Source organism: Colossoma macropomum, unplaced genomic scaffold (genome assembly GCF_904425465.1).
Source record: "Colossoma macropomum unplaced genomic scaffold, Colossoma_macropomum, whole genome shotgun sequence".
Classification (NCBI taxonomy): Eukaryota; Metazoa; Chordata; class Actinopteri; order Characiformes; family Serrasalmidae; genus Colossoma; species Colossoma macropomum.
The window spans coordinates 27,971,762-27,993,513 of NW_023494803.1; the positions used below are offsets into that span (position 1 = coordinate 27,971,762).

The following is a 21,752-nucleotide window of genomic DNA, read 5'->3' on the forward strand; positions in this document are numbered from 1 at the left end:
CAGTGTCACTGCAGTGCTGAGAATGATCCACCACCCAAATAATACCTGCTCTGTGAGGGTCCATGGGGGTCCTGACCACTGAAGAACAAGGTAGAAGGAGGCTAGGTATGAAGTTATGCAGAGAAACAGATGGACTACAGTCTGTAATTGTACAACTACAAAGTGCACCTATATAGTAAGTGGAGGTGATAAAATGGACAATGAGCAATGTAATACTGTATCACAGTGTATAAAAAGTATTAGCTAACGAGTGAATGGCTTTAAATTATGATTTACAATGCCTTTCAGTTGTCTCTCACTATAATTGTAAGCAAGAAGTTAGATATATACACAGCTCTACGTGATTACCTTCTCATGACAGATTGAAGAATCGAACAGCAAACGTCATGCCTTATATCTTAACACCATTTCCTACATCAAAAGCATAAATCAAACAATATTTGTGCAGTTTTTGCAGCCGAGCTCTGTGTGGAAACTCTGTTTTACTGCCATGTGAATTTATATAACGTCTTCGGTTTGCATTGATTGAGGTGCTTTACACAGGCAGACAATTCTTCTGTAGAAGCTGGAGCCGGCTCTGCACTTTCATCACTCTTTCAGTAACGCTGAGCCGGGTTTATTCAGCGTGACGTCCCTCTCTCACCATTTCATCACTCACTCTCACAAAAGCGTAAATCACTCCAATGACCATTTTCCCTCGCTCTGCCAGTATCCCTTAATCGCCTTAATTAAATGGCAAACGCGGCTCCAAAAATAATTCCAACTTTCCACCACTCTTCAGGGCCAGATCAAACAAACATCTGCAAAGAGAGAGCGTGTGCGTGATGATGGGTGGGCACTGGCGTCAGCTCAGAGACGGGCCTCTGAAAAACGACAGAGGGTAAAAGATGGCCTCCATTAGGCCTTAACTGTTTAAAGATCTGCTGTGAGTTAGAAAAACTGTGCGGCATTTCTGCCTCCCTCTGCTCTGCCCACTTCAGTGCTAATACAGGCCTTCACTAAAGCTGGGGATTAGCGTTCGGTCTCCTCAGTGACGCTTGCCTCTTCCGAAGCCTTTCTACTGTCCATCAGGTGAAAATACGAACCAGATCTACCTCCTGTTCTCTCGAACTCCTCCGCCATATGTAAATAATGTATGCCCACATATATATTTCACGTGGTTTGGGTACCGTGAAGTTCCAGTCAAAGCTGGATGAAGGCTGCCAGTATGGCAGCGCTGGCCTGCTATTAAAACAGAGCCAGCTCTTTTCATGAGTGCTGGAACTTAATGTGGAGTGAGAGTGAAAATAGTTCTAGTGCCATTCATAATGAAAAATGTATCATTACATTTGCTATAGATAGTTGTTTCACCACAAATAATACTGTTGAATATAAGGCATTCAATACATGTTTAAAGCTGAATGAGAAACAGATATACCGCAAGAGCGCTGCTAGCACCAAAGCATTTCCAATGCGTTAAGAAATGGCACTTCAATAAGGCCTGCATGTTTCCAAGGACTGTAAATGCTTTATAGGGGCTGAGAGTAAAACCACACCATGCAGGTCCAGCGCTCAGAATTTCAAGGTTTAAATCATTTTCCTCGTAACCCCATAAAACACCCAGGCTTCAGATTGCCATTGTTTAGAGAAGCATGACAAGAGTGGTTACATATACCATGAAAGTTTTAAGACTCTGCTCTCTGTAATGGTTTTCAACCATTAATCAAATCACCCAAAATAGCACAAGGAGAAAGTATTGTTCTCACAGAGAAGCAGGAGGAGGAGGGGGAGAAAGTGAAGGAGAAAGAGAGAGAGAGAGAAAAACATTTCAAGTGTACCTAGAGAGTACAGCACATTAGACATTAATTCTATTTTGGACAGTCAGCCAGAGGAAAGCAGAAGTGAGAGGCGAATATAGATTGGCTGGAGAGCTCTAAAGCAGAGTGGATGGGTCCATACATTTCCATTCAGGCCAACAACACAACACACATCATGCTACGATGCACTCTGCACTGCTGGTCATTTCTTTGACTGTTTTGTGCTCTCTTAAAGAGCTCATATCATAGGAAGATTTTTCCTCACTTTTTAAAACTAAGAGTTTGATGCAGTATGTCAACACTGTCGAAGTTTCAAAATGTACAGCCCATATATAAAAACTATGCTGCAAACACAGCCTACTTTGAATTAACTGTTGTTGTGATGCAGTGCAGTACATACATCCGTCTATTCAGCCTACAACAGTTTAGCTCTGCCAATTTGTGCTGAAGATGTATTTCAGCTTGGAATACTATTTTAATGAGGCATAGTGCAGTGCAACCAATCAGAACACGGCTCACTGACATATCAATCGCAGAAAGGCCTTTATGATTGATATCTGTCAATGAGCTCTGTTCTGATTGCGCTGTATTATCACAGCAACAAATTTGTGTCACAAATCATAAAGTTTTATCGTGAGGACATGTTGCAACAATAATCCATTACAGCAAGTAAAATATCCTCAAACTCTGAAACAAAAATGCTGCCCAGCCTCCTGAGAGTTCAGCTGTCAAAAGCAGAAAACGTCCTTTTGAGTGAATGTGTTACTCAACCACAGTAACAACACTATTTTCATTTCAGACCAGCATTTCCCATTTTGTTGACTCATTACACCAGAAGACAAAAGAGAATACTCTTTACAGACAGTAACATGCTTTGTCTTCTTTTAGAAGATCTCTGTTTCTTTCATTGTGAGAAGCCACAGAATTTACATGCACAGAAAACAATGTAAGATGATTAACATCAAGCATTTGCAGTCTGAGCCCTGTGGCAATTAGAGCTTTTGTCGATCCGTCCAGACGAGGAACAGTGCCTGCAGCTAAGCTTAACGACACGGCCAGTCTGGTTTTTGGGCTGCTGGTACGAAAACATACTTATTCATTCGACTCCTCTGATGGGTCTTTTTCCTCAGTTCCTCTGTGCTTTAGGCTTACTTAGCTTTGTTCCACTCTCTGTGTGGGAGTGTATTATTCATGCCTGCTGTCTGCCCTCTGCCCTGCTTCTGTTTTGCTTGCCCCACCTGCTAGATTCCCTGGACATACTGACTCTTCTGAATAAGTAATTTGGAAGAAAATCTTTCACACAGATATACTGTACATCTGTAACATCATTCCACATATTAGGCCAGCAAAAATATTGCTTGTTCCTCACTATTGTGATATCAGTCTTTAAAATACTGATATTGCTGATGGCTGCAATATCCAAATGTCCCCCTTTAGCCAGTTCACAATGTTTTTACTGTGTGCTGTGAGAAACATTTGACAAATCACAGTTCCAGATGAGTGTTTTTGCTGGTGTTCTGATGAATGCAAGGCACCATAAGTGAACAGGGTCATTTTATTAAACAATAGACATCACAATGAATTGTTGCCAGTTGATTACTGATATTCTTACCAAAATCTTTTGTGTTGGAAATTTTGTAAAGTTATGCGAATGAGACACAATCTACTTAAATATGCATAAATTTGCATATTTTAAAAAGTAACAATCTAGTCTTTAGTCGTTAGAATTAAAATGTGTACTTTATTTTGGCACACTAGAGAATTTTTTTTTATGTTTAATCTAGAAAACTCTATGCTCTGCTATTATAAAATGTTCTTTCAGTCATTGTGCAGTAGAAAATCTAGCACATATCCATCTATGAGTGATCTATTAGTAAATCATTCTGTAATATCTTTCAGCATATGTTTGGAATAAACATGTAAAATTTCATGAATGTAGGTCTTCTACAAACTAAGATTTTGGCTCTGAATGTAGAGAAAAGCTGATTTTGAGAAAAACAGTCTTAAAAGTACACCTCAGAGCTGCATCACCCAGTGAGATCTCAGAAAACATGCATCATTTGTGTGAATGTTGTCATTAGTACAAAGGAAAGAGACTCATTTGGATATTCTATATAGACAGGAAACTTTCCAATGATATATGATAAGATGTTGTGCCAAGTGTGGTGGAGTTAAGCCTTCATTAAAGTTGCTAACTGTTTGAAAATACAGCTACATGTGCGTGGACATGAATTAAACCCCCTGAAAACACATTTCTGTTGAGTTTTGATTTTTTAAAATTACAGTTAAAGACCAAAATCATCATTTCTGCCTGTCCTACCTGAATCAAAGTTCTACGTAATCCAACAAATGTTTCATCAAAATAATGCAAAACAATGACCGTGTCACTTTACTGATTCACTAATATTTTAAAAGACTGCAAGATTTATTCCAATTGCAATATGTAGCCATATGATCTCAATATTACCATTTGTCTATATTGTGCAGTCGAGTTCAAACTGTGGTTTTAAAAATATTTAAAAAACTATTAAGTATATAGGCCTTATATATTTACAAGGATTACATAATTAATCTATTCAAATCCAAGGCATTAATAAAGATACTAATAAGCTTAAAATACTTTCCATTGGGAGATGTCTGTCCCAAACCCTAACCCCTAAATTTCAAATAGTGAAAATAATAAATTTTTTTAATGTTGTTTTTAAAAATATTTTTAATTAAGGTTGAAAGATTGTCCCTCAAGGCCACATGGTGAACAGTTAGATCCTAATATAGGTTAAGGTAATCAGTGTGCAACCTTAAGAACTGTCACTACCGAAAAACGTTTTTTCTGCCACTTCGTGTTTTATTGAAAAATATAATGATTTTATGTGTACACAACTGATAAAAGCTGTGTTTGCTAGTCATGTACTGGTGAGCGTTTTTGAGTTATGCTCAAGATTTAGTAAAATTGTTACTACTGAAAGTCACTACTGAAACATTTGACAATGTTTTGGTAGTGACAAAATGGAATTCTCAATCATTTATTTTAATAAAATAAACATATCAAAGGTGTAGGATCACTCAATTTAAAAGGATTTTAGTCAAAAGTCCTAGAAAAATGTGTTATCTGCATATGTTTGTATTAAAAATAGCTTCCTCTGAAACACAGCACCAGTTGGCTCATTGTACTGGCTGACCAAAATCTTTTCCAAAGTAGTATCAGTATACAGAGCATGGTTTGTATCGTGTCTTTTCTTTTGTTTGTAGCCCCTCCGTCACCTCCAGGCTTGGGGCTGCAGTAAAAATCTGACGTTGACATATATAAAGGACCATTGTGCAAGTGGTCACCGCGTCCACTTCCCTCCCTCCATCTCTCTCTCTCCAGCTGCTGAAACAGCTGTGTGTCTGTGTTGGTGGGTGTACGGTAAGGGGAGGGGGAGAATTAAAGCTGTCTTACTTCCTCTCCTCTCAGCACGCCTGCCGTTTGACTGAGGCTGACTCTGAGGGGCTTGCTGAGGGTCACTGACTTTTGTTCAAAGCAGACATCTTCAGACAAACAGTTCTTCTGTCTTTCCTCCACTGCTGCACTCTACCTCTGCCAGAATAAAAGAGATACTCAAGAATACTGAAGAAGTAATTGTTATCCTTAAAGCGATGGGGGAAAATGTGGATAGCTGAATGTGCCTTTCAATGCTTCATTTTACACTAATGCTACAAGGTCATTCTGCTGGATATGGGAGCATTCAGTTTCTCTCCAAGTCAATACACTGCCCAGCAAAAGTTTGGGCACACTAAGCTTTTCAAATGTATTAATACAAATGAGCAGATTTTCCCTGTTGGTTTCCAATAACATAAGATGTTAAAGATTGTCCAGGCTCTTTCTGAGAAAAGCAAAGTCACATAATTCCACTTTCTGCATTGCTTTTCTTTCATCATCATTGCAACAATAATCTATTTCAGCATGTAAAAACACCCTCAAACCCTGGAACAAAAAAAACAAACTGTGCAGATTCCTGAGGGTTCGGCTGTCAAAACCAGAAAACATCCTTTTGATTGAACAAATCTTACTCAACCACAGTAACAACACTATTTCCATTTCAGACCTGCATTTCCCAATTCGTTGACTGATTATAACAGAAGACAAAAGAGAACACTCTTTTTAGATGCTGACACCTTTTGGCATTTCTCTGCCTGCTTGCCTATGTATATATTAACATATCTTCTTTGTCAGTTTACAATAACTTTACAATACTAAACCCTTACAGCAGGGGTGTCCAATCGTAGCCACAAAAGGCTGATGTGGTTGCAGGTTTTTATTCCAGCACAGCACAAACACACATGATTGGTCACTGAAGACAGAGACCAACTGATTAAACAAGTAGAATCAGGTGAGCTCCAGCTTGTTTGGAATGAAAACCTGCAGCCACACCAGCCCTTTGTGAATAAAATTGGACACACTTGCTTTAAAGCAACACTATGCAGAATTTGGGGACCTCTCTGGTGGAAATATGTCATTGCACACAATGTGCACAAGAACATTTTGTAACATTGGTTGCGCTTCGTACCGCCACAAGTGGATGAATCTGACTTTCGTGAGCACATTGTAAGAGTATTCAAAGACAACTCAAAACTTGGTGAAGGACATGTCTCCTGAGGATGTGAGAATTATCTACTATTCTCATCATATTTTCACCAGTATAATGTTGATTTTGCATTTGAGACCTAAACATGAAGTTGGATCTGCTTTTTAAGCCTGTGAGTGTGACATTAATACATATAGATGTGTGACCTGGTCTGAAAAACTCTGTCCTGGTACCTCTGACTTTTAAATTATTATTTCAGGCTTTATGGGGTGACTCAGCGGCTTACGCAAACCATATTTTAGTGTGTTCTTTTTTCTCCATACTCAATAATTTTCAATTTTAACAAAAAAATATTACATAGTGCAGCTTTAAACAACCTGCTGGTGATTCCAAACTCTTATCATGCACTTCTATATGTTGTGAAACATTCAATAATTGTACTCCATGTAGTTACTGAATAACAAGCCTTAGGTGTAATACACCTGAGATTTAAAGGTGGTAAAGACTAAGCAGGTTTATTCTGAGGAAAACAGCTTTACATGTAAATATTTGTGACCGTGCTACACTGGGAGTAATGCCATGCTGCATGTATTTTATTATTATTCTGCTTGTTGTGATATCAGAAGTTTTCAGCACTCAAACTTTTCAGGTGTTTAAACCACATTTTGGCCAAAAGAGTTTCAGTATGAACTTTAAACAATAGTTTAGAAAAGAACACTGTCAACTGTTATATAGGAAACAGCAAGAAAAGATTTCAGCAAGATTCAAATTTCAAAATAAGCTCACAAAACATTTTACAGACAGTGTATACAGTACATAGTGTACGTAAAACACTAGCAGCACTGCTACACTGCACAACAGACACTACCACACCACTATCACAATGGTGTCACTGCTGTGCTGGTAATGGTTCATCACCTAAACATTACAGTACTGCACAAAAGTCCAGAGACCATGTTATTCCGTTTTTCTGCATCAGGAAAAAAGCAGAAAATAAATATCTAAAAATTACTCAGAAGCCTCAACAACTACATATCACATTTGTCAGTATTTAATGTGTCCACACTCTGCCTTTAGTTCAGCTTCTGTTCTTTTCAGGACACTTGCCCCTTTTTTCTGCAGAAATCTGCAGGGATATTTTTCCACACCTCCAAAGTTCAGTGTTAGAGGTTGGTTACATATTCTGCTTCTCACAATCCAAGTATTCACAAAAATATTCAATGATGTTGAGGTCCGGACTCTGGGGTGATCAGTCCATTTTTTGGCAGCGTCTTAGTTTGATTTGCAAATGTTTTTTTTTTACCTTCTTTTCTCAGTAGCAGCTTCTTGACAGCTCCACATCCTTTCAGACTCATAGTGTTGAGTTGTCTTCTCACAGTGGAAGGATGGACACAAACACCTGTCGATTTTTTCAGATCTGAAGCAGCTTTCTCCTCTCTTTCAAAGGTGAAGGCTTTAAGTGCTGTTTACCTAATGGTGGCAGTTTTGGTGGTCTACCAGGTCCTGCACGGTTGTTAGGATTTCAATTTTCTCTATATCTTTTAGTGATTTTGGAAACTGTTACCCCTCCTGATTTTTCCCTTTTTTATGCAGAGGTCTCCTGGAAAAGAAATAAGTTGTACTTAATGGCTGTTTTGCCTGGACATTGAAAAAATGAAGAGTGGTCTCTGACTGCACAATACTATATATGGTGGTCCTATGGTGCTCCCTTTATGTTGATGGATGGAGTCGAGTGGGGCTGATAAATTGTGCAGGAACAAATGGGCTACAGTCAGTAATTGTGAACCTAAAGGGTGCACCAATCTGCAAGATAAATCCAATAGAATGGCCAATACATGTAAATGTTTCTAATAAACTGGAATCTCAGTGTATTCTCAGGCCATTAAGGTGACTCAGCAAAAAGAATAATGTTTGTTTCTCCGCATCACTTTTCATAACAGTTTTGCAGCTTATTGACTGCGGCTGTCTTTGTTCAGATCAATGCTATTTGCATATCAGCTGACTGCAGCTCCCTGATGGTTTGCATTCTCCAGCTGGAATTTCATTTGGTTGTTAAAACTGGCTAATTGAGAAGGCAGGCTGGGCGCACGTCATTACGGTGAGGTCATCTGCTTTAAAAGAACATGCAGTGCTGCTCTATCTCTTGCTCTCTCTCTCTCCTCCACTTCACTCTTTGGCCCTATCTTACTCCGTGCTAGCTAAGGTCATACGCATAAAATACACATCTACTGTATAATCTCTCTCCTCCACTCCATTCCATTCCACTCTGCGGTACTGCGAGGCGGCCTGGTGGAGCCGAGATAGCCTCTATCAGCGTCCATTCATCAGCCAGAGGAATCCCGGAGTATGAGCTCTAAAAACATACAAACAGCCTCCATCTGCAGCTCTCTGCCTGTCACAGCCCTGCGCTTCATAATTAATGCCACTCCAAGCTGGGGAAATGTTTACAAGTGCAGGAAGATGAATGCTGTTTGCTTGTTTGCGTGCATAATAATAACACTAAACAAAAAGGAGGAACGGCTGCCTTGTCAGAAGTGAGAGGGATTTGTCAGCATGCTCAACGTGCCACAGTCTCGGTGTGGAATGTGGCACAGAAAGCGTCTGGCTCTTCGCCAGTATTCTTCCTCTCCTGCTGCTCCAGTCCCCAGTGAGCCTCCATTAAAACACAGAGCCAGATAATCAGACACCTCCCAAACACCAATTAACAAGCACTCAGCCCACAAGCAGCCCCGTCCAAGCATGGCCATCAAATCTGCCGTATGTGTCCAAACAAACATCACATCTGACTCTGAACCTTTAATAGTCTCATTAGAGGAGATAAGCTCATATTTCCCTCCACAGTGCTAAGACTCATCTAAAGCTGTGCACAGGAACATTTCAACTGTTTCCAGATGATTCATTAAAAGGTGGAGAAGACATTGCATTCCATCTGCATCTGTAATTAGCATTGGGAACTCATTATTGATGCTTCACTCTTCTTAGGAAAAAAAAACAAATTGGAGACAAGCCTAGAATAAGAAAGAAAAGTGGTAAAGGAGAGTATACTCTTAAAAATAAAGGTGTCAAAAAGAAATCTTTGTTTATGTTTAAAAAAGATACACATCAGTGAGAAGAAACCTTTAAGGGCTTAAAGACTCTTCACATAATATAAAGGTTCTTTACCAATTTAGAGATTCTTCCTAGAACCTTTACATTATGTGGAGGTTCTTTAAACTTTTAAAAGGGTCTTTACATTCACACCTCACTATTATATTAAGTGAAGTTGTTATATTAAGTTGTTCTTTAATGAACCATCCACTGACAGTTTTTTAGAGAAGCAACAGTGGTTGTTTTATGGCTTTGCGAAAAGAACCCTTGCTGGCACCTTTAATTTAAAGGTTCTATACCAGAGGAATTTTCCTAGAATTATTATGTCCAAGCCAAGAACCCTTTAGGATCTTTTCTTTTTATGAGTTTAGGGAATAAATGTCTTAAAGATGAGCCTACAGAAGAAGAAGTTATGGTTCTCAATGATGGTTCTTTTTAAAACCATTTTTATAAATGAGATTTGAGAGTGTAAAATTTAAAGAACCTCCACATAATGTAAAGGTTCTACTTTTACGGCCAAACCTTTAGGAACCATTTTTTATGACTGTTAGGAATAACAGGATTTGGAGGAGAGTCTAGCATTGAAAAGGGAACTGATAATAGAGAGTACAAAAATGGTTCTTTGGAGTGGTGCCACACAAGAACCACTTTTGCCTCCAAATAGAACCTTGCAGTGGATGGTTCTTTAAAGAAACATTTCAGTAAATGAGATGTGAGTGCAAAGAACCTTTTTAATTTCAAAGATCCTACATAATGAAAAGGTTCTACACCCATTTTAGAATCTTTGAAACTTTTAGAATCATACACCCAAGCCAAGAACCACTAAGGAGACTTTGTTTTGAAGAATGTAGTCTCTGAGCAGGTGAAGATCACAGAGGAATGAAAGGTCACGAGAGGAAGTGATCTGCATGGTAGAAGTGTGGTGCTGGGCAAAGCCCACATCTTTCGAACGTTAACTGCCCTCATCTATCACTGCTTTGTGCCAGCAGCACTCATTTATCACTGCTTTTGTGTTCAGTATCACCTGAAACAGAGTCAAAGGCAACAGCCCTGAAAACCGCCCCAAATCCTTTAAGAAAGGCATTTGTCTTGTGTCCCTGCTGGACTGCCCTGACAGAGATGTCCTTTCTTGCTCTTTATCTCCACTCCATGCATCATTACTCTCCTGCACATCTCTCTGTAGTAACAGCTGAGCTGCAGTATGGAATTAAAGTCACATGTCTTCTCCAATGCTGTTCCAAGTCACAAAGAGGGACACACTTCTGCAGATGAGGAGGGGAAAAAAAAAGAGGTTTGGCTAAAAAAAAAGGGGCATTTCAGGCCAATTTGAATGCCCTACTTCCTCCAGACTGTAAGGCGTGGTGTAACACTTTTTTCTGCATGCGGATTTGAAGCATCTCTGTTAATGTTCCTGGTCTTGTTCAACTAATTTCATGGAATAAAATGTAATGCAAATGAAATGTAACACAAGTGAAATTTTGAATACAGTCAAACCTAATTTATTTAATCACACTGATGTAACCTTAGAGATGCGGTAATTTGCACATACATTTAATAATAAGCAATTGATTTGTATTTGTAATGGACAAAATTGCTTGCTTCATAAATGCAAAATAACAATAAAAAATAAAAATCTGTCTGTAAGGTGTGGTCGCTTTTTCCCCTCATGCATTTGAGGCATCTGCGCTAACAGACCACTTCTTGATGAAACCATGCCTCTCCTGTTATAAATATGAATGACTCTAAATGGTGCTTCAGCATCAGTTAAGTATTCACTCTTCAGCATACAGAAATGGAACACACACATTCGCATATTTGCACTTGACAAAGCGAAGCCTTCATTTTTTCCCTCTAATATTTAATCTAAGGCATTAGCATAGCGGCACAACATCTCAATCAGTGCTCTCTCCAGCTCCACTCCACCAATCTGAATCCTTAATTCAGCCGATGACTCATTAGCTTTTCACACTCACATCATGCAATCATTCCAGTTCTGATGGAATAATGGAAAAAAATGCAAAGATTTGGACAGCGTCCCCGAGAGCATGATTCGTCTGACCTCTCTGTGATTAAATGCAAATGCGACACCTCCATTTTTCCTCTCCAGTGTGAAAATGCTATGGTTCAGCTGGAGGACAGCCAGCGTTTTTTGAACATCCTTTCATCATTACACCTCGCCCTACGCTTATAAACAAAGGCACCAAAAAGAGTTCTTTGGAGTAATAGAATAACCACTTTTGGCTCCCTAAAGAACTTTCAAAGCAATGTCCTTTGTCAGAGAGGAACCAGCAGTACCTTCTAGATTTTCAGAGAGGGCCTAACGATTAAAGGGAATAAAAAAAAATCATCTGTAATTTTGAATCATTCTAATTAATAGAATCATCAAGTTTGTGTTTAAACTCCGCAAACATTATGGTAATACGCTTATTTCATTAAGTTTTGGTTGGAACCACTAACATACAACTAGATATCCTATAGGGGCGCTAGCAGAATTTAGCATTATTTCAGAGGTGTTTTGACATTTATGGTCTAACTGATAGCCTAGCTCTAATAGCCACAGTTTGCAAGATGTGAGTGTGAATAATTTTTTTAATATATAAGTTCCAGCCAAGAACATTCATTTTGAATAGAGTAGGCTTCTATATTGGCTCTAGATATAAAAGGCTACAACTCAATGCATGCCAACTTTTCTGGGTTTAAGAGTGGTCTGAGACCAGGCTGTCTGGGAGGCACAGAGATGTGGGGAGTGTGTGTGTGTTGGGGAGAGGGGCTTTTTTCGGGTGTCTTCCCCCCAGTGTTCCATGGTGCCTTGCGAGAGGAGAGTGGGCAATGTCACGCTCGATTTCCTCCAGCTTCCTGCCTGACACATCTGGCTTTGATAAACAGCTGGCTAACGGGGACTGAGAGGGTTTTTGGGGGGAGGTGTAACAGGAGGGGTGGGTATGAACTGACTGCACTCTTGGCTCTCAACCTAGTCTTTAGAAAACACTTAAAAGAGTATGTGTGATATCAGGCCAGCATTGGCTTTTTAAAGTCATTTCCCGCTATTCCGCCTCTCGGTGCCACCGCTCCCTCAATATAATCTAATCAAACAGAGGGAGGCTCGCTGTCTCATTAGCACACTGATCCTCCAGTATCTTGGTTTGAGCACTCTGCTCATCAGATAACTTTATCTTCAAAAGCACAATTATTTATTCTTTTACTTAAATACCATACAAGAAGGAAATTAATGAGACACACATGCTATTACATGCAATAGGTATATTTTTTTGCACAGAACTAGCAGCTGTTTGGGGTCAAAGGGAATTTCTGTCTACAGAAGCCAAAATGGATAAAAAGTTTTACACCCACACTATACAAACTGAAACTTCTCTTGGATTGCCAAACATGCTGACTATGAACATTTTTGGACTCTTTGAGTGTGTATGTGTGTACATGTGTGTGGGTGATGGTCAGGCTCACTTTGCACCATTTACCCTCTCGCTTCCAGATCTGCTCTGTCTCACTATATCATCTCCTCTTATCAGTGCAGTGGCTGCTGTGCAGCTGCAAATGTCTTGACTCATTCCCACATGGCCAGTATAGAACACAGCCCTTCATGACCCTCTTTCTTAAATAAAACCTGCATAAACTACAAACTGTTGTTGTATAATGGGTTAAAGAACTTATACAAGCATAATCAACCCATTAAACCCTAAAGGTCTGTACATATCATTTACACCAGTTACTGAATCGTTTTTAGTAGTTAATTAATAGTAATTACATAGTAATTACTGAATAATTCTTAGTAGTTACTGAATAATAAGCCTTTGGACAAATATCAGAATAATAAGGCTTTAAGAGGCTAAATGAAAACTAAAATGCATAAAAATGCATACAATAGGGCTGTCAAATTATAATGTGATCACAAGATTATAATGAATTATTGTGATCACATTATTTTGTGTAGTTAATCATGATTAATGACCTTTGTCTTAAGAACTATTTGCCTAAAGAACAATTTTTTTCATCTAAAAGGCAGTGCATTTTGTTATAAGAGTGGACAAAATGAGCTCAATGAGAATGTATTTAATACTGTCATTGATTAAATAGCATTATTTCCATCGTGTGAACGCAAGGTTCACAATACCCTGAACATAACAATCATGTGATTTCCATTGGTTCAAAGCACTGTCCAGCAATGTCTGCTGAAGGTACTGCTTTAAAAGCCATGTAAAAGGTACATTTGAATGAGAGTTTCAGCCTGCACCTCTACAGATGGTTTGAGGGGTCAAACTAAGAAAATTTGTTAACATCATCTTAAAAGTTAGTTGATAATTTATTGTGCTAGCTTTGACAGCCCTAATACATAATATACAGAAATCGGTTCAAAAATAAATGTAATGCATTAGATTTTCTGTAGAGTAATGACAGTTTGTATGTTTTAGTGATTCACACCCTATTATCTGATTTAAACTGTTTTCTGAAGGCACTCAGCACACTAGGAGCAGTAAAATGAAAGTAGCTGAAAACTTTCTAAACGTTAATAAAGTAATAGTGATTCCCTAAAAGCCTAAAAGCCTGTAGACTGGTACATACATCAATTCCCTACAATCATAACTATCTAACTTAAGTATTATTTTCATAGTGATTACTGAAGACTAAGCCTTATGATTAATAACTGAATAACAAGTCTAGTGTCCAAGGGGTTGAACTCTACTTAACTGTATTGCTTTTTTAGCTGACCTTCATACACGTTCTGCTGAACCTGAGATGATTCAGGATTTGCACTTTGTTGTTCAGCATGGTCAGGGAGCGCAGGCTTTAGGCTCTCTTTATCTTGGCTGGGCTGCTGGAAAGTAAACAGGATGCTCATTAGACAGGCATCATCACTTCCGTACACTGCATCTGATAGACTCTCCTGTTTTCTCTAAAGGAACAGCGGTCTGGCACTAATGAGGTGAAACTCAATCTCATAAAGTAATGTCCTGCAATGCCATTACCATAACAGAATACTGCATCATGCAGCCACGTGTCTAAGAACCAAGATAAACTTCCGCCTGACACAGCTATTTCTGTTAGGGCCGATCATATCTAACTAAATATGAATATGATAGAAAAAAAGCCTAAAATAACAAAGGATTCTAGGAAACAGACAGATATTGAAATGAACCACTGAAGTTTTGTGATAAAATATTTATTAGTAATAAAAATTATAAATCACAGTCGGGCAACACAGTTACTCATTTATGCTTTATTACATGGTCTTTAACACACTTGAACCACTACAACTGGCTTGAATGGTGTAAGATCACAAGTCGGGTAGATGTCAGATGCTGTCAAGTGTGAGGTCACTCTGTGTGCCTGAAGGTGATAAGGCAGAACCCTTGAGCAAGAGCTCCTGCTCACACTAACCATGAGACGTATCATTCAGTCCCTTCACAAGGCACAGGGATGTAAATGAATAATTCAGTGCGGTCCCAGAGCTCCTTGATCCTCTCTGCCCTGCAGCTACTTGTCTCAATGCTGGAGACGAGTACTAGAACACGTCATTGGCCGAGTCTGAGTCTCCCTCTACAGTGCTGATACTGGGTGAGTGATTGTCCTTCTGAACTGATGGCAGCCTGACTGACATAAGCCCCACACCTCCTCCTGCATGTGGAGAAACCTCAGCTCCTGTGGGATAAACAGACAGAAGCTATTTCATAATGTACTTTATGCTGTGTTCAGTGGCACAATAAACAGCATTAAGATACCTGTTTCTGGGGTGCCTTGACATGTTAAATGATTGCATTATGAGATTAAGCTTTGATGTATAGTATATTAATAGGGAGACTTGTTTTCAGTTTTTCTAAGACATCTGCAGGGGTATTTTTCCACATCTCCAAAGTTAAATTTTAGAAGTTGGTTTAGAAGTTGGTCAATTCCTGTCAGGAAGAAACTTTTGTATTTCAGTTAGGTTCCTTGGACTTTCCCCTTCCTTATGCAAGTGGATTATTTTATGCATAATTACCCCAGAAATGTCTCCTGAAAAGTGAACAACTTTTATTTAATGGTAAGTAATTTGAATGACTAATATAAAGAATATGTGGCAGCTAGCATTAGCAAACTAGGGTCTTCCCAGGCAAAGTATTGCTTGTAGATAGGCCTAATTGATGGTACAAAAATGGAAATGTAACCATGGAAGAGGAGATCATATAACAAAATATTTTTTTACTTTTTCTCATATTCTTTGGACTATATTCCTTTAAATAACCATCATGTCTGACTTATGTCACAGCCGTGTAAATTATCAATCAACTATTCAACATTTACCTTCACTGAAATTCATATATTAAGTATGAGAATGAAATTGTTTTAAAACCTGGAAAAGTAAAATGATCAGTTATTGTTATCAGCCTAAAAATTCTATTTCAGGACATCCCTATTTATAACTATGTTATTTATTTAAATATTCTAAAAAACAATTACTGTACTGCAGTTTATCCAGTATTACCTCACCAAACACAACTTTATGGCTGTTAATGGCACCTGCTTTAACAACTTTACACCCCGTTACGTAAGCCTTACAACGACTCTTTCAAGTGGCAAAACAAACAGGCATCAGTCAGCGTCCGGTGCTTGGAGGAGGCAGGAGCCGGAGGCCATGCAGGCACTTAGCCTGATCAATGGGGCGTATAGGAGCTGGAGAGGAGAGCCCAGAGAGACGCCACCTCCTGCCTGCCCTGCTACACACTCACACTGATCAGCTCTGGCAGCACAGCCTGTGGTGGAGCTGAATCACGCAGAGACAGCTACACAGCGCTTCACAGTCCAAAAACAGGCTCCTTACAGCTTTAGAACAGCATTACAGCTTTTTAGAGCTTCATGAGGTACAGTGAATTACAGTATAAGGCCTCGCACTGAAAACTGAATACAGTAAGGTAGTTAATTTACTTCATATCAAATGTGGACTTAAATTTCCATATGAATAAATTATATTACATCATCACTTACTGCCAAAAGTAAGTAAACTCAAAGACAAGGTGGTGCTGACATAATACTTTTTATACAAGTAAATTCAATGCATCACATGGTGTAGAGTTGCTTCTGGCAGAATGAAAAATGTCTGCATGGCAGTACTGGGTGCTGTTCAAAGCAAACTGGCGCCTGGATTAATAAATGCATTTTATTCCAAGTATTATCAATAACACACTAATTCAAAAACAAAGGTTTAAAGAACTGATATGAAGTCATCAATAAAAACAACATGAGACAGTGATATGACTCTCAGCGGAGTATGATGCGGTTTCAATTTCAGTTTGGATTACACAGGATCTTTTGTCTGTTGCCAATGCTGGCAGAACACTCTTCGTATTGTGTAACTGCATTAATACAACTGCAAACGCTGCAATAACATTCAGACAACACAGCAACACCACTTCAGAAAATGAGATATCATCAAAGTATCCAGTGACTATATCTGTACCTTGCTCTGAAAGCTTCTTAGTGAGTAGAGATGCAACTGCTTGCCACTAGCATTTAGCTTGATAAAAAATTTGCGTGCTTGAGGCTGAGACGTCTGTAGTGCACACCTCACACCACAGTATCTGCCACCCCAGCTCCTATTTGCACTTATGTTTTTTTAAAGTGGTAATGACGACTAGTCGACTAGTAAAAATTAATAGTCATGTAACGCCTAGTCTTCATTGAACATTCTGTAAAGCCATTTTGAATAGTGAAATGCGTGTGTTTCTAAATTTCCCTTTAAGATACTGAACGTTTTAAATGGTTAGCGCAAGAGCTATGGACACTACCAGGTGGCCTGAGCTGGTTTGATGGGCATAGCTACAGTAACTAAGGGAGGTGGGACTTTTGCAATTGAACAACAAGTGGTTAAAAGCTGAAACAAAAAAATCCAGATCTGTGCCTTCAGCTCTGATACCGACTGAGACGGGGCTTCAAGAGCTCCAGGACCCCTTTTGCCTTTAGCCTCTCTGCTTGGTTTCAGCACAACATCCATAGGCTGAACACAGCCAGACCTGTTTGTGCTGAGCAGATGGACAAAGATCAGCCCAGTCTCGCGTGTGGAAACCCTGCGGCCTACAAACACTGCAGCCTGTCTGCAGTGGAGAAAGAGAGAAGGGAGAGCTAAATACAGCGAACGAGCATGAACGACCAGTGGAACCAACTTTCTTTGAAGCTTAAAATACAAGTAAACAGCCCTCGGCCATGCTTACCCAAATAGGCTTGTGATGATGAGTGATGAGCTCTACTGAGCAGCATTCAATAAAATATACTCATGAATAGGCTCATAAAGGTAAAGGTGCCAAAACGGTTCTTTGGAGTGATGCCACAGAAGAACCACCTTCGGTTCCCTAAAGAACTTCTCAATGGATAGTTCTTTATATAGCTGCAGTTTTAAACAGCAGTAAAACAGAAAACCTGTACACTTTTAGGAAAACAGTACAAGGAAATAGTGTCTAATTCACTCTGTAGTAACTGACTGTATGCACACATTCGACAGATAGAGACTGGGTTAAAAAATGCTAGTTTTCCTTTACAAACCATCCACTGAAATGTTTTTTAGGGAGCCATAGGTGGTTCTTTAATGGCATCAGTCCAAAAACCCTTTCAGTACCTTTATTTTTAAGACCGTACACAAAAAAATACCTTATAGAGATGCCAGAAGAGTTTCTGATGTAAGGAGCATGAAGGAGAAAGAACTACATGGAAATATTTCTCAGTATCACTGCTTCAAAGAGGGGTTTCCTTCCCAGGCAGCTGTTTGTATCTCTTGCTCACTCTGCCCTTTCTGCTGCTCCTCTCAAGACCGCCATGGCTGCTAGTGGCCTGCCAAGCCTTTGAAGTGAGAGCGCCAAGGCAATGATTTCACTTTCTATGTGGGCCTTAACAAATATTCACAGCTGTGCGAATGGATCCAAACTGCATGGCCAAAACAACCAGACTAGAGTGAGCAGGCAGACACTGCTGCTGAGAGAGGAGGGCACCAGAGGCTTTAATGATGCTATGATGGACTCTCTGGTGCTTTTCTAATAATGAAAGTGCTTATGAGGGTCTGTGGCTCTGAAACAGAGAAAAACAAATATTTGTTTTCTTTCTTCCTTTGTATATACCAGAGGGGCAACAGAATTTTAATATTAATGTTACTCTCAAAGCTTTGAGGAGAAATGAGGAGAAAAAGTAATACAACTTAGCCAAACAAAAAATTATCTTTTGAAAAAATGTTGCAATATATTGCAATAAATTCGATTCATCTGTTAAAATATAATGACAAGATATAACAATATATTTCATTATCATTGGGGAAGATTTCACAATGAAATGTTAGCAACTCTTATATGTCCCATATCATAAAAAGCACATTTATTTCACTTTTTTAAATAAAAGAGTTTGATATAGTATGTAAACATTAAGTTTCAAAACATACCACACAGTCCATGGAATGGAATGGTATGAACACTAAGCTGCAAATGTTACCCATTTTGAATGTCACAAAAACTACACTGTACACAATGTACATAAATGTACATAAAATACATTTACTCATATCTACCTGTTCCGTCTTTAGCAGTTTTGCCCCGCCCATTCACACTGAAGTTATAAAGAGTGTTTCAGCCTGAAATGTTTTTTGAATGTGGCACAATACAGGGAAGCTGATCAAAACAGAGATCATTTTAAAGGCACATTGCCAAAACCAGCATGTTTAATTCTAAGAGAGGATGGAAAATGTTCATGGAAAAATTAATCGCAGCTGTTTTTGGTATATGTTATGAATAAAAATAAAAATAAATGTAGAATTATAGACCCTTTAAAATGTGGCTGTTGCCTCTGCACTTTTGTGAGGTGAGTGCCCCGTCAGGTCATGTAAAGGAAGTGCCAAGCATCAAACTTTTACATCTAAATAAAGCTAAATAAAGCAAACTTCCTCAGTTAGACCTTTACCTACAAGCCAAACATGCATAAAACTTTGATGGCTAAAATCATTTGTCTTTTCCCTATGACACACACGAAAGATGACATAGAGGCCAATACAATTAACCCACTGAAATGTCCTGTGGAACTGCTGTTTCCAAAAGTGATACACACTAAAAGCTCCATTCTTTATTGATGCCTCAGCAATTTGGGTCTTGCACATGTCAAGTTATCAGTTCAAGATGCTGCTTGCCCCTAAACAGGCACATCCCACCCCCTGCTGTTCAACTATTAATGAAAGATAAGACAGGAGTTCTATTCAGTGAAGTATTTAATAGGAGAGTGAGCTGCTCCATGAGCTTCCTGTCCCACTTATCAGGATAAGCTCCTGTCTGGAGATGAGGAAACGTTTCTCAACAGGAAATACTTGGCAAGCACAGTGTTAAATTTGTTCCCATGCCCTTCCAGCTGCAATGAAACTCAAGGACAGGCTTTGAAGTGGCAGTGCAAATATAGTTCAACATGCAGCGGCACTTCATTTGAAATCTGGTAACGGCAAGATCAAAGATGTGACATGGTATACCTTCAAACAACAAATTTTCTCCTAAGCACTCAAGGTCTGCGATGCACGCTCTCAGCATCAAACAGGATGGGTGCACAATACTGACTATCAAAGGATACGTGCTTTTCATATGATCCAATGTTGTGATGTTGATGTTAGTGGTTAAAGTCATCCTTAACTTCAACAACAGCACGAATGTGAATTACCTGAATCGGAAGCATCCAGAGCAGGCTTGCCTTTAGCGCATTCATTTCAGACGTCATGTCATTCTATCCCTCTTCTGTTCATACCGAAATGAAAAGGGGTTCACTATTTTTACAGCCTTTTCCACTTACTCGTGTATCAAAGCTCATCTCCAAGGCTCCACAAACCAACAGGATCAAAGATGGAAATTAGTTTTAACCAGCTGGGTCAGCCATGTCATTTAATTTTGAGTATCGGTTGGAAAAGGTATTTGCATTTTTAAAGACAAAAGAACCACAAAGCACACACTTTAAGTACAATAAGGTGATGTGCTAGACTGCCAAATATTCTACAACATTACAGCAAAAGCACTTCATATTCAGTATGTGCAAAGCAACACACTCTAAACTGATACTTATTACTACTTGCTTGAAATTACGATACTTTAACACATTACGTTTCTATTTCAGGCTGCTATAACATACACCAGGAACTCATTTCTCTCAATTGTAAATGTATTTTTACTCTTACTTTTAAACTTTTACTAGTTTAACCAGCTAGTTTGCCAAACCACAGCTGTCAGCTCTACACAAATTACAAGTAGCTATAGCACTGTTTTAATTTCCATTTAAAACAGTTTTACGCTGTTTATGTTGTAAACAGAGCATAACGAGATGGGAGAGCCTGACTAGAATTGGATCAGGCTTAATATAGCTGGTACCAATTCATTAAAACATTCATTATATGGACAAAAGTATTGGGACACACCTGTTAATTATCGAATTCAGAGCTTTTTACAATATTATATTTGACATACATCCCATTTGGTCAGTTTTTTTGAAGAAGTGTGTGGCAGCAGGACTACATCAAATTCTGAACCCCTACACTTCATATGCCTTTAGTGGCAGCTGTAGTGGAGGAACAACTAAACAAACTATTCATGCAGAATGAAACTAAATACAATTAGTAAAACAAGATGGGCTGTGAAGTGCTTTACAGACAGACTGGAATAAAATCACATTCAGGTTAATCGGGCAAGTATTGAAAAACTGAGCTGAGCCTGATATTTTGATGGCTCTATCCATAATACAAAAGGCTACTATTTTTTGGCATACTGAATTGCCTATGTTAAAGCACATCTGATACAATGTTGAGGGCTTCTTTGCTTCTTGATCTACAGCTATAACCAGTTGCTATATTGTACTAAGGTATTCAGTCATTACAGTCTTTCAGTTATGGTCCTCTATATATTTTCTTTAATGTCTGCATTTTTCTAATGCTTTGTTTATCATATAAGCTTTTGTGCACTGCCACAAGCAAGATGAACTGTTATGCCATCATTGTGACCACACACTTACATGCAACCATGACAACAAAGCTCTGATTGGTCAGTCTGATTGTTAGTGCGCAGAAATTTGACTGGCTTGGAATAAAAATCTTATGCAGTGTCTCAGGCTATCAGTTTTGGGCTCAATGTAAAGCAAAATTATATCTGTGTTCATTTTCAAACATTGTAACAATGTAAAAATGGGGGACATTCCTAGTTTTCACACAGAGGGCCAGGTGGTTAGGGCGATCCTCATCTTTCAAATTCTTAAGCTTGGGACAAAGATAACCCAGGTCAAAGAAGCTAACTACAGGATGACCTTGATGAACTGTTGAGAG

The 21,752-nt window shown here is 38.9% G+C and overlaps 1 protein-coding gene across 5 annotated transcripts in view; it reads right to left on the reverse strand.

Annotated features, from left to right (window-relative positions):
• Positions 1-14,515: 14,515 nt before the first annotated feature.
• kiaa0586 (KIAA0586 ortholog) overlaps positions 14,516-21,752 on the reverse strand; it is a 137,672-nt gene continuing 130,435 nt past the window's right edge. For all 5 annotated transcript variants that reach the window (XM_036593555.1, XM_036593552.1, XM_036593554.1 and 2 more), the window contains one exon: positions 14,516-15,103. In XM_036593555.1, coding sequence (XP_036449448.1) covers positions 14,967-15,103 — 137 coding nt within the window. In that variant the 3' untranslated portion in view covers positions 14,516-14,966. The remainder of the gene's footprint in view (positions 15,104-21,752) is intronic.